The sequence below is a fragment of the Scomber scombrus genome, chromosome 15 (assembly GCF_963691925.1).
Source record: "Scomber scombrus chromosome 15, fScoSco1.1, whole genome shotgun sequence".
NCBI classification, from domain to species: Eukaryota; Metazoa; Chordata; class Actinopteri; order Scombriformes; family Scombridae; genus Scomber; species Scomber scombrus.
In genome coordinates, this window is record NC_084984.1 from 10,826,324 (window position 1) to 10,839,609 (window position 13,286).

General features: G+C 39.4%; 1 protein-coding gene across 1 annotated transcript; it reads left to right on the top strand.

The window, feature by feature from the left end:
• Nucleotides 1–365: 365 nt before the first annotated feature.
• Nucleotides 366–12,933, top strand: ntrk2b (neurotrophic tyrosine kinase, receptor, type 2b). The gene is made up of 16 exons (XM_062434568.1): nt 366–562; nt 2,397–2,471; nt 2,555–2,626; nt 2,715–2,783; nt 2,886–3,037; nt 3,205–3,341; nt 4,766–4,892; nt 5,399–5,743; nt 6,108–6,142; nt 6,805–6,904; nt 7,996–8,184; nt 8,833–8,963; nt 9,104–9,276; nt 10,155–10,395; nt 12,066–12,224; nt 12,748–12,933. Exons 1-16 carry the CDS (start codon nt 366–368, stop codon nt 12,931–12,933), a joined length of 2,388 nt encoding a protein of 795 aa, XP_062290552.1.
• The last annotated feature ends 353 nt before the right edge of the window (nt 12,934–13,286 follow it).

Genomic DNA, 13,286 nt, shown 5'->3' on the forward strand with positions numbered 1-13,286 from the left:
ACATCTGGAACACCTCATATTTGTTTTACAAGGCAGGGAGGCGAGCAGTCTGTGCCCGAGACAGAGGGGTGAGACAGCAGCAGCAGCAGCACCAGGACGGACCACTTGACACCTTGCTTCACGGCATCGATATGCAGTAGTGTGATACCAGCTCTGCGGAGACGGGAAGGCCAGTCCATGGCATCTTGATATTAAAACCGTGGGCTCTGCGCATTCCTGACCGACGGCGTAGTCTCTTTTTTTTCTTCTGCGGAGTCGAAAGGATTAACTTGACCAGATAAAGGCGGCGAGGGAGGAAATCTTAACAATAATTCAATTTGACCAGATTCTGTTTGGGGGATTCGTGGGATATCATTGGACCTGCGATGGACTCCAGCGCGGGGGAATATGGCATGGCTCGTCTTGGATTGTTTTTGGTTTTGATGGGGCTTTGGAGATTTAGCGATGCTTGCCCCCCATCCTGCACTTGCAGCATCTCAAGGATTGTTTGTATTGATTCCGTACCGGGGATCGAGGATTTCCCTGTCCTCATGTTGGATGACATGGAGAACATCACCGAGATGTAAGTGTATGAAAATGATCGTGCAGACAGCTTGTGAACTTATTAGGATGCAATGCGTAAAGAACTACCCTCGATCATGGCTCGCAATTATACCCAAGTGTTAGGATTATAATAATGATAGAGGTAATAATATCAGCAGCAGCAATATTAATAACAGCAGGCCTGGCATTATTTCCCCTTGTGGATTAAATATCAGTGAAGATCTGTCCTCCACGCTTAATGTCAAACACCAAATGTGTGATTTTATTATTATAACCGGTGGGTTTGTCAGATCATGAAGCATAGTGTGTGTGCGTGTGTGTGCGTGTGCGTGTGTATGTGTGGTGGAGATGGGGGTTGCGTGTGTCACTAACTGTGTGTGTGTGTGTGTGTGTGTGTGTGTGTGTGTGTGTGTGTGTGTGTGTGTGTGTGTGTGTGTGTGTGTGTGTGTGTGTGAGTGCGCGCGTGCGTAATGGTCGTGAGAGTGCGCGTCAGGCTTATTTGGATTAGTCGGTGTTTCCTTTACAAAACAGCTCCAGAGGTGGTGATGGAGTAAATGTGTAGGCCCAGTGCAGCCTTTGAGGTGTTAATTCGGCTTTTTGGGCGGCGTTGCGAAATAGCCTCAATATTTCCAAATTACCACATTGTTGACAGATTACACATGAGATCACATCAGTTCTATACAGCCGGCGATAAGCTACCCACAGTTATGTAGCCTTATCTGCGTCAGTGTGTAGGCCTGTGTCGGAGTTTACCTGCTACAACCCTGCACAAGTGTACAACTGCTTGGCACCCACTGGAGAATGGAGGGGAGACTGGGTGAGTTTTCTGAAGCAGACAGGCTGGAACTAGGTGTCACATCGACCTACAGGCGTCTGCTGTAGTTGTGAAAGCACTATTAATCTTTTCTTCATTTTGCAAATTAAACAAGCCCTGTAGTCGTCTCCACCTTGTAGATTTTTACCCAGTTTGTCTAAAGTGACATCATTTTCAGAGAGTAAAAAAGTGCAGGTTTGACAAATGAATTAAATATTTAGGATCACATTTGAATGTGTGTGTAATATTGATGGTGGGAAATAGTATTTGACTTGTCAGGTGCACCTTCTAAAAATCTAACCATTAATTTAAGATGATTTAAAAGGTTTGTTTACTTCATCAATGCGTTGTAATCACCATTCAAGAAGCCAAAAAATGTTATTTTTCATGTAAAACTCAAACTGTAATTCTAAAAAAAACAAAAACTGATTTAAATCACTCACATCTGTTACTTCTCCCTATCACGCCCTGGAAAATACTGGAATTTTGTAAAATATATCATTTAGATTTGTCCCCATAACATTTTGGAAATTTAAATCCTGATTTGTGTTTTCAAAAGTGAATCAAGGTGTATTGATTATTGGCTGTCTCTTGCCAAGATGGCAGATACTTGTTTATTGGTGTAATTTTTCCCTATAAAAAAAAAAAAAAAAAAAAAGGACCACAATTATTTTGAGTTGTGCCATCATTTAGTCATGAAAGTGAGTATACTTTGAGTTTTATTAAAAACTAAAAACAGACAACCAGGGAGGGAATATGACAGCTTTGTGGCCAATGTTGTACATATAGGATTTAGCTGACTATGTAATCGATGAAAACAACAGTCAGGGTTTAGTTTCATAAAATACTCAAACTCAACTGCATGTCTTGTTTTACACTGCCATTGTGATTGTACACACAAAAATGAAAGATATAGTGTAGTTTCAGTTATTCAGTACATCTATTCCCACAGTTTCTAACCCTGTATCCACTTCCAGACCAACTTGACAACCTATATGGCTTCAAACTTCACTAATTGTTTTTTCTTTCTTTTTGACAGATACATTGCTAATCAAAACAGACTGTATGAAATCAATGACAACAGTTTGAGTCACTACATAAACCTCAGAAACCTGTAAGTACCATTCAGTATGCTTTTAGTGTTTTACATCGAAGTGAAATATATTTTTAACAACCCTATATTTTACCCTTCAACAGAACAGTGATGAAGACCAAATTGACATCTATATCAGCAGATGCATTCTACAACAATACAAGACTTCAATATGTGTAAGAAGCCTTTTAAAGGTGCTCTTTAGTTATTTCATTGTTTCATTGTTCACAAGTAGTATTTTGATTGTTTTTTTCCCCCTTTTAGAAATCTCAGAGACAATAACCTAACGACACTGTCATGGAAGACATTTCAGAACTTTAACATATCCTATTCGTAAGTGTCATGTGTATGTAAAGTTGTCAGTACAGCTCTCTCCATGAGTGCAACCCACAGAGTTTCTCATATGCCGAGTTTTTTATTTATTTATATGTCTAGGCTCCTCCTGTATGGAAACCCTCTGGATTGTGTTTGTGAGAACTTGTGGATAAAAATGAGGCTCCTAGAAGAACCTGAGAGTCAAGATCTGAAATGCAGAGACAAAAGAGGAGTACCAAGGGCCTTTGCCACTCTCACCCCACCGGACTGTGGTAATGTGAAACCATGTTATAATAAGCAACGCTGTCTATCTGATATTGAACGTTTAGAGAAGTCATTGCTGAAGACTGAAAATAGAGGAACAAAGACAGACACAAATCTATGTAAAGTTTTATATCTAGTCAGTTGGTCAATTTTGCTGTTGGCTTTTTTCTTGCAGTGGTTCCCCAAGTGGAGGTCAGGCCCACAATTGTGACTGAGATGGAGGGGAGTGATGTTAAAGCTGAGTGCAGTGCCTCAGGCTCCCCTCCTCCTGAGATCCGGTGGAACCTTGATATGATGTCTACTCTGTTCGAGGTGAGCCTTCCTACATCTTTTAGCTTCCTGTTTTAACCTTTGGTACAGGTCTACCACGCTGGGCTCCTGATTTCTTAAGGTGTTGCTGTTTGAGTAGAGTGGAAGAAGTGAGAAACCTCGGGAATGGGATGCCTAATGGTCAAACAAATATTATCAGATGAGCTCCAATGAAGTTTCAAAACTACTTCTGTACTATGGGATGAAAGTCGTATTAGAGCTGTAAACTTGATACTTGGACTCAAGTTAGGCTTCAAAGGTGAGTTTGGTGATAGTCTATAGTTTTCTTTTTCTTAACAAATCCCATGAAAAGATCCAAACCAAATAACAAATGAATCCTATTTACAAGTATAGTGTGTGTAGCCAAGGCCTGATGTAGCCTATTTCCATTAGCTTAATTATGGTCAAAATTACACATCAGTGAGCCACACCTTTGCACTAGGTGTCATGTTCCTTCATTATCATGAATATCAGGATTTATTTTGAGGTAGTCCAACGTACAGCACCCTATACTGCCATAAATACTAATGTTTGTTAAAAACTACACAGCCCACCTGTTTTATGAAATTACTTAGCCTCTTTCAGAAATGAGACTATATATCTGTAATCTGTTTTTAAAGATGTACCTCTTTACTAAGCCTATGGATTTATAGTTGTCTGCCAAAGCAAGGTAGGGAAGTCAGAGAGTATTGAGAGACAGACAAAAATATTGTTAATCTTGATCTTTTCTGGATCTGTTGATAATTTAAAAAATATAGTGTGACTAGACTTATCTTGTAAGTCACAAAAAGGATGTGCTGATACTTATCTTGGACTTCACTACTTGACAGCTGCAAGCGACTTGAGACTCAAAAGCAAAAACATATAAGTCAGAGCAAATGACTTCAAATGTTCATCCATTACCTTTAGCTTACAATTTTAACTATATCCATTACTTTAAGCTGACAACGTCAACTGTTCATCCACTATATAATATAGCTAACAACTTCAAGTGTTTATTGATTACTTTTTCTTTTCACTAACTACTTCAACTGTTTATCTATTACTTTTATCTAACTACTTCAACATTTATGCCTTACCTTTAGCAAATGACTGCAACTGTTTATCCATTACTTTTAGTTAACTACCTTAACTGTTTATCCATTACTTCAACTGTTAACCCATTACTTAGCTGTTGCATTATTTAGCTAACTTTTTTAACAGTATTTTTGTTTAATTAAGCTATATTAATTATTTATTAGCTATGTACTTTTACCTTTTTTGCTTGCTTATTAACTACTTTTCATGTAATATCAATTGCATCATGGTGTGTGTTAAAACTCAGCCTTTTGTAGCTGGTAGTTTACCGGTTATTGTACATAAACTAAAGGTCAGCATCACACCAATTTTACTACTGTATAATACAAGTACTAATGCTGTGTTTACAGATTGATCCTTTGGATAGCAGTCTCACCTTGTCAGGCCTGTCTCCTGATGATAATGGCAGGGTGATCATATGCAGCGCTGAGAACATGGTCGGTCAGATGGAGGCCACCCTTCAGCTGAATATTCTCTGTAAGAGCTCTCACTTCTCTGTTTTCATCGACTGTAAATGTTAACCAGCCATAGCATTCATATTTAGAAAGTACATTTTCATCTGTAAATTTAATTAGTCTAATTTCCTCTGAGGTTATTTTCTAAATTACTTCTCGTAGACTTTTTTTTTTCCAGTGGAAGCAGAAGGCTCCTCAGTGTGTTATCATTACTGTCTCTCGGCAGATCTTATTGACTCTCCATGTTTTCTGTCCATAACTCTTCCTCCTGTGAAGCTCCCCGTGCCTTGCTATACTCTTCTGCTCATGTAATACCTCATCTCTCCTCATTCTCCTCTTCCATGTTTTCCTGATGTCACTGTTCAAATGTTGTGTGACCAAACTCTCTTCTCTTCCCCATACTTTTGTTCACCATCTACATCTCCTCTCTTAGCCCATAATTGTTGCTTTTCCTACTGGCTTTTCCTCCTGGTGTTTATTTCCTATCATCCCGTGATTACTCTTCCTCTACTGTTGCCTCCGTGTCAGTTGCCCCCGACATCCAGGAGCTGCTGGAGCCAAAGCGGGACCACCACTGGTGCATTCCATTTAGCGTGAAAGGGAACCCCAAGCCTGAGCTGCAGTGGTACCACGAGAACGTGCCTCTCCAGGAGCAGGACTATATTCGCACCATGATCCACGAGTCCACTGAGAGCGAGTACCACGGCTGCCTGCAGCTGGTGAACCCCACACACATCCACAATGGTGTGTACAGGCTGGTGGCAAAGAATGAGTACGGCCGGGACGAGAAGAAGGTCGCTGCCCAGTTCATCGACCCGCCTTACAATCATACAGGTCTGAATAAGTTGTCTTTTTACAGGGTTCATTCAGTGGGTAAATCTTTTCTGAGGCTGGTTTCTGTTTCTGAAGCTAACATTTACTCTTTTTTTTTCTTTTTAGTAGAAGATCCCATGTACTACTGTAAGTAATGATTCAACTTTATAAAACCAACAGCAGTTATAATTGCTACCTTGATAATAACTGTATAAATAGTTCAATTTAAATTAGCTTTGTTCCATGTTCTCTCCTCTTTTGGTCTGTGCCTGCATCTTTCTTCTGCCCAGACACTACTGGTAGGTGTTTTCATTTCCCAGGATTACAATAATATAACATACATCAGTCAGAACAACAGAATACAAAATCAGATGTAATATTTTTAAATGTTGAGACAAGCATTTTAATTGATAACTCTTTTCAGAGCCACCACTCCCACCAATGGAGGACAGTGTTGCAGTAAGTGATCCTTACCATCTTAAACAGCGGTTCCCAACTTTTTGACACATGGCCTCTTAAACACAGACATGTTTATTTTCACAGGTTGCAAAGGAAAGCAGAGAAAAGTCTGAAAAGTTAAAATAATTTTGTGTTGCATAAATATTTTTCTGCATTTATATCCTGTAAATAATGTCACAACTACTCAGATTTAACTTGTGGCCCCATGTGGGCATCCTGGCCATCAGGTTGGGAACCACTGACCTAAAGGATGACAGGCATTGTTTTTAGCTAGAGAGATAGATAGATAGATAGATAGATAGATAGATAGATAGATAGATAGATAGATAGATAGATAGATAGATGGATGGATGGATGGATGGATGGATGGATGGATGGATGGATGGATGGATGGATGGATGGATGGGTGGGTGGGTGGGTGGGTGGGTGGGTGGGTGGGTGGGTGGGTGGGTGGGTGGATGGATGGATGGATGGATGGATAGATAGATAGATAGATAGATAGATAGATAGATAGATAGATAGATAGATAGATAGATAGATAGATAGATAGATAGATAGATAGATAGATAGATAGATAGACAGACAGACAGACAGATAGATGTAGGTGCAGCTGTAACAGGGCTGTTTCAAACAAGCGTGTCTTTTTTCTTTTCCCTTTCCAGGTGTATGTAGTTGTGGGAATCGCAGGGGTTGCTTTGACCGGCTGCGTTCTGATGGTGATCATTCTGAAATATGGAAGAAACTCTAAATTTGGTATTAAAGGTGAATGAAGTTTCTTAAATCGTAAAAAGGTGACTCTGTAACAGTATACTTGACCACCAGCCCTCAACACCCCACCTCATTTAATCAGCAGTATATAAATAGTTAATAATTGATTTTTTTAGCATACTGTAATGCAGTGTGTTATGGTATACTGTAAGGATATTTTTGAGCATAGATTTTGTTGTATATAATGAAGTATTTCTTATTGAATTTGTCAACAATTCTTAAAGAAATATCCATAACTAGTGTATAAACACATATTGAAAGCTTGTGCTGTATATTGTAGCTGTATGATTACACACATGCACAAATTATTACAGTGTGTTATAAAGCATTTATTTAGTTTTAACATACAACAAAACTGTTTATAGTAAGTTACTTATTTTGTGTTTTGTTTCGGCCACCACAAAACACCATTATTTATCTTCCAGTAACACATATATAGTACAAAAACAACAGAGTTAAAGTTATAAGTTCTTCAGTGTACTTTCAAACAACACATTCATAAGGAAAATTTCCAAATCAATCATACACGTAATTTAATTTTTCTAAACTCATGAAGGCAATTGTGTTATATTATGTTATTAAGCATTCATTAACTGTTAATACGCACGTTATGGATGCCTCATAAGAAGAGTAATATTTGACAGATACATTAATAAACACTTGAAATGTCCTTATATCTGCTTACAGATGCATTATAGTTCATATATACTGCTTATAAATGCTAATTTAAGTGTTACTGTTGAGTCAAAGCTTATTGCAGTTTCTGTTACATTATTGTATGAATGAATGTACAGTGAGTTGAGGGCTCTCATGTTGATTCAGGATGACACCTGCTCATCACCATGTTCTGATATCTTTTGGTCACTACACAAATCTGTATTTACAAGTCCCTCTATCCTTTTCTCCCTCCAACCCTCCTCCTCTTCCTCCTCCTCCTCCTCCTGCTCCTCCTCTGCCTCTATGGCCATGATCTCCTCGCTTTTGATCTTTGTATCTCTTCAACCTATGACCACCACCCTCCACTTCTTCTCCGCTCATCTCACTCTTTCCTCTTCTCCTTCTCCTCCTCCTCTGTGGCTCCCTAGGCTCCTCCTCAGTCATCAGTAATGACGATGACTCCGCCAGCCCTCTTCATCACGTCTCCAATGGCAACAACACCCCGTCGTCATCGGAGATGGGTCCAGACGCAGTGATTATTGGGATGACAAAGATTCCTGTCATTGAGAACCCACAGTACTTCCGTAACTCTGGCAGCATGCTGAAATCTGACACGTGTGAGTTACCGCCTCGCTCGACAAACGTCTGGTAACCTGGACCTTTTCTGATAAATCCATGAAGGGATCACTGCTGGACGCCGTATTTATTGTCAGCATCCTGCTGCATTGTGATAGTGACTCCTGCTCTGTTGTGTGACCGGACCGTTAGCCTGCAGATGAAGTTCAGACACACAACCTTGTTTACAGAAGGCTTAACTCAGCAGAGTGAACGCTTCTCACTTTGAGACACACATGCATGTAGTTCATAAAATGTTACATACATTTGCTCCAGTTTATATAAATGTAAATGGAATATCAGTGGGTTTTGGACTGTTCATTAGACACATCAACAACTTTTTTGCAATTATTATTCTTAACCAAACAGCTATTTTTCATACTTATTGGCCAAAGATAAGGAACTTGTTACCCCAAGGATGGCTATAAAAAGACAGGGTTCCCAATGCTTCCCAAAAGCCTGGGAGAAACAATGAATGATAGTTTTCCAATATATGTATAGTTGAATGCAAGACGAGGTAGAATGAGTTTTCCTGATAGTAATCTGAACCTCATTCCAGTGAAGACAAAAAGCGCTTTACACACTCCAACATTCACACTAAAAGATGCACATACACCCTTGAGATTGATTTGTCTTATTTTGTCTCAAAGTCGTCCAGCACATCAAGAGACACAACATTGTACTGAAGAGGGAGCTGGGGGAAGGAGCCTTTGGGAAGGTCTTTCTGGCTGAGTGCTACAACCTGACACCAGACCAGGAGAAGCTCCATGTGGCAGTCAAGGTACAGATCTGGAAGCCGCTCGTTCGAATAATCAATGCACTTGTCATTCAGTTAGTGACTTCTATTGACTAGATGTACATTCTTGTACATAATGCTTCTCACGTTGTGTCCTTGTCTTTGTGTCTCTGCTTTTTGGTAAGACTCTGAAAGAGGCCAGTGAGAGTGGCCGGGCGGACTTCTACAGAGAGGCCGAGCTTCTCACCAACCTGCAACACGAGCACATTGTCACCTTCTACGGAGTGTGTGTGGAGAGCGACCCGCTCATCATGGTGTTTGAATATATGAAACATGGTGACTTAAACAAGTTCCTCAGGTAGGATCATTTAGATCTTTATGAATACTTACATGTGTTAACGGAATAGTTTGACATTTTGGGATATACAGTTACTTGCTTTCTTGCTGTGAGATAGATAAGAATATGATGCAACTCTCAAAAATATTTTTCCATTAAGTATGACGCTACAGCCAGCAGTTGATTAGCTTAAATGTTGATTAGCATTAAAACTGGAAAAAGGGAAAGGGACATTTTTTAAATGACTGGTTGCATCCCCTAAAGTGCACTAATTAAGAAGTTATATCTGATTTGTCTAATTTGTTTAAACTGTACAAAAGCTAAATTGTGAAAATGGCAAGTTGAAGTTGGAGTTATGTGCCAGGCTATTTCTTGTACAGGAACATTTATTTTGTCAACATGAGTTTGCCAGGCAACCTGCGGTGACTCCAGAAAGTCACTGCTTTCAGCCAAGAAATAGTGATGTATAATCCCCTGTAAAACCACAACTGGTCATTTTTTCACTTGGTTTTTGGAGATTAAAGAAATGAGATATAACATGTTAATTTGTGAGCCATAGATCTGCTGGTGGACATATGTTGTTACTGTTAGATAAGAGTCCAGCTAACTGTTTCCCAATGTTTCTTGTCTTTGTGCTAAGCTAAGCTACGCTAACCGGCTTCTAGATGTAATTTCATGGTTTCTGTAGAGATATGAGAGATGTTGCGACTTTCATTTTTAACTCTCAACAAGAAAGTGAATAAGTGCATTTCCCAAAATGTCAGTGTGATCATGGAAAATGAGGATATATTTTTGCAATATGAAATTTGTGTAGTGATAGAAGTCTTTATTTTTTGCAGTGAAATCTTAGTTATAATTTTATTATCATTGAAGCCCTGACTAAGTGTTCTCTGGTGCAGGTCCCACGGTCCTGATGCTGTGCTAATGGCAGACGGTCAACACAGCATCCTGGTGGAGCTCACCCAGTCCCAGATGCTGCACATTGCCCAACAGATTGCTGCTGGCATGGTCTACCTGGCCTCCCAGCACTTTGTACACAGAGACTTGGCTACCAGGAACTGCCTGGTAGGAGAAAACCTGCTGGTCAAGATAGGAGACTTTGGCATGTCCAGAGATGTTTACAGCACAGACTACTATAGAGTGAGTCCATATAATTTCTGCTAATTTTCTCACCTTATCTAGCCCCCAGTCTCACAACACACACTTCTTCTGATATACACACAGAAATATGGAAATGTACCCACATACGCACAGTCTCAAATATGTAATCAGAATTTTATTCCAGTTTTGGTCTTAAATAACTGCAGCTGCAGAAATGACACTTTTTAACCAGAGGTATTTTATCTGTTTTCAATACCATTTAAATGCAAATTCTATAATCTGCATAAAATTACTGTTTCTATGGTAATAAGGGCCAACAATGCAAAAAATGCATGGGCAGTTTTTCTTTTTCTCTGGGCAAGGCGTTAGCCTAATACTTGTGTTCACTGTGCATGAAGGCATCATCATGTTAAACTATGCAGGAGTTGTATGTGTGAGAGCAGTTCCACAAGAATAGTATGAACGCATGGAGAAGATTTTTACACTTTTGCACTTTTTTAAATAAGTGCTTAATGCTACAATATAGGCCAATGAAAAAAATCATGTAGAGGAGCAGATGGATGGATTTTATTCCCTCATTGTTTGTTTCTCAGATCCCAGCTTGAATCCCACAGTGCCCTCTGCTGCCCGAAGCCCAGTCAGAAATCTAAACACACAAACGCAGCTCTGAGATGCATTTTTCTGCATTAGATAATATCACCAAAAAGAGAGCCTGTCACCAACTGCTGATGTCAACTGTTTTCATCAAATAGAAAGCAAAAGCATTATCACAGCTTACAATAACAGCCTGTTTTATGATGTCTCTAATGCGGCTTTCATTTTGCAAATCAAAGGGAATCTTGTAATAAATTAGATTAGCCAAGAAAAATCATCAAAATGTCATTACATTTGTGAACATTTGGTTTAGTAGCGGATACATTAGCTTCGTATAAAATTACAGTTGTTCACCCAAGTTGACCTGCTGCTTATGTGGAGTATAAAATTCTCTGAACAGGTGATGCACAATAAACATGTTACAAGTAAAACTGCATTAGTTGATTAATCATCAACTATTTTGATAATTGAACAATTGTTTTAGTGATTTTTTACAGCAAAAATGCCAAATATTTGCTTGCTCCAGCTTTTTAAATGTGAGGATTTTATGATTTTATTTGACAGTTAACTGAATGTCTTTGGGTGTTGAACTGTTGGTCGGACAAAACAAAATATACAAAGACATTAACCTGGGCTATATGAAGTTATATCAGGCATTTTTCACATGTTTTTTCACATTTTATTTATTACTGAAACGGGAATCCGGATGCCATATTTGATTTTAACCCTGGAAAGGATGGTGCATGTGAGTTTATGTTTCACCAAGTATGGTGATGGGCTTGAAAGGTTGACGATTGGGGAGGAGAGTAAGAAAGGTCAATTATTTAATTAGATAGTAAATGAATCCAGGATGAATGAAACTGTCATACAGTTAGTAAAAAAAAGTAAGTGATCTAAATTAGTTGCTCACTATAAAGAATGATTTAAGTGGTGTTAATGGCTAGACGTCACCTATTTTTACTCATATATGTATAATCATGATAGGAGAACTAACAGTGGGGTAATGCACAGTATAAATACCCCTATAATACAGTCAGTATAACCAGCAGCTGTTAAGTCTTCAGCAGGCTATGTTGTGCTGGTTTCTGATGGACATTGTTCTCCTCTCTCTGCAGGTGGGCGGTCATACGATGCTGCCAATCCGCTGGATGCCCCCAGAGAGCATCATGTACCGGCGGTTCACCACAGAGAGTGACGTGTGGAGCCTTGGCGTGGTGCTGTGGGAGATCTTCACCTACGGCAAGCAGCCCTGGTACCAGCTGTCCAACAATGAGGTCAGAGACACACACATTTACATTACAAACTATTCCAAAGCTTTTTCAAATTTCAACCTAACCAAGACAGGAAATTATTCTAATTGGTGGAAAAGTGATCAAACATTGAGCCAGTTACTGGAAAAATTATAATTCATATTTTGGTAATATTTACCTAATTTATTGAGATTAATCTGACAGAGAACATGAAGTGAAGGGCCTGTAATAAAAAGTTATTAATTGATATTAAAGTGGAATTTTACACATAAATATCAATGTGCTCATGTTTTGTAGTATTGAACTTCAATATAATAGATAAGTGTTTTTTGATCTTGCCCCATGTGAGGGACCAAAAGCCTGGATAGCTCAACCTCTGCCAACCTTATGACGCCCCTAAATTTATGAATTACTCCAATGTTGTTTTCATTTTTATATATTTCATGTCATCTACTCTCTAATTTCATTGGCAATATTTGTGGGGGCGTTGCTGCACTGCTCTCAGAGTCAAATCACAGGCAATTTATTGTCACCCTGTATCCTGCAGGTGATTGAATGCATCACCCAGGGCCGCGTGCTGCAGCGGCCCCGCACCTGTCCTAAAGAAGTGTACGACCTGATGCTGGGCTGCTGGCAGAGGGAGCCCTACATGAGGCTGAACATCAAGGAGATCCACAGCATGCTCCAGAGCCTCGCTAAGGCCTCCCCCGTGTACCTGGACATACTGGGCTGACGCACCAGTGCTCGTGTATGTATTTAGTGTGTGAGAGCATGCATGTGTGTGTGAGCTGGGGCTTGGGTTTGTGGACAGTCTGCACATGATGAGACTGAGAGGAGAGCAGGAAATAAAAGCAGTGTGAGTGTGTGAGTGCCTGCGTCTGTGTACAGTATATGGCTGTAAATGTTACTGTAAATGCTAATCGTCCGTGTCCTCATCACATTGAAAAAAAGCCTTAAATTTTGAGTGATTTTGTTTTGCTTTACCTTTTTTTAAATAAAAAAAAAATCCGTTTGCTGACTTTACAGAGGCATGATTCACAAATGGAAACCAAAATGCATACAGGATTATGTAACGTTATCCAAACT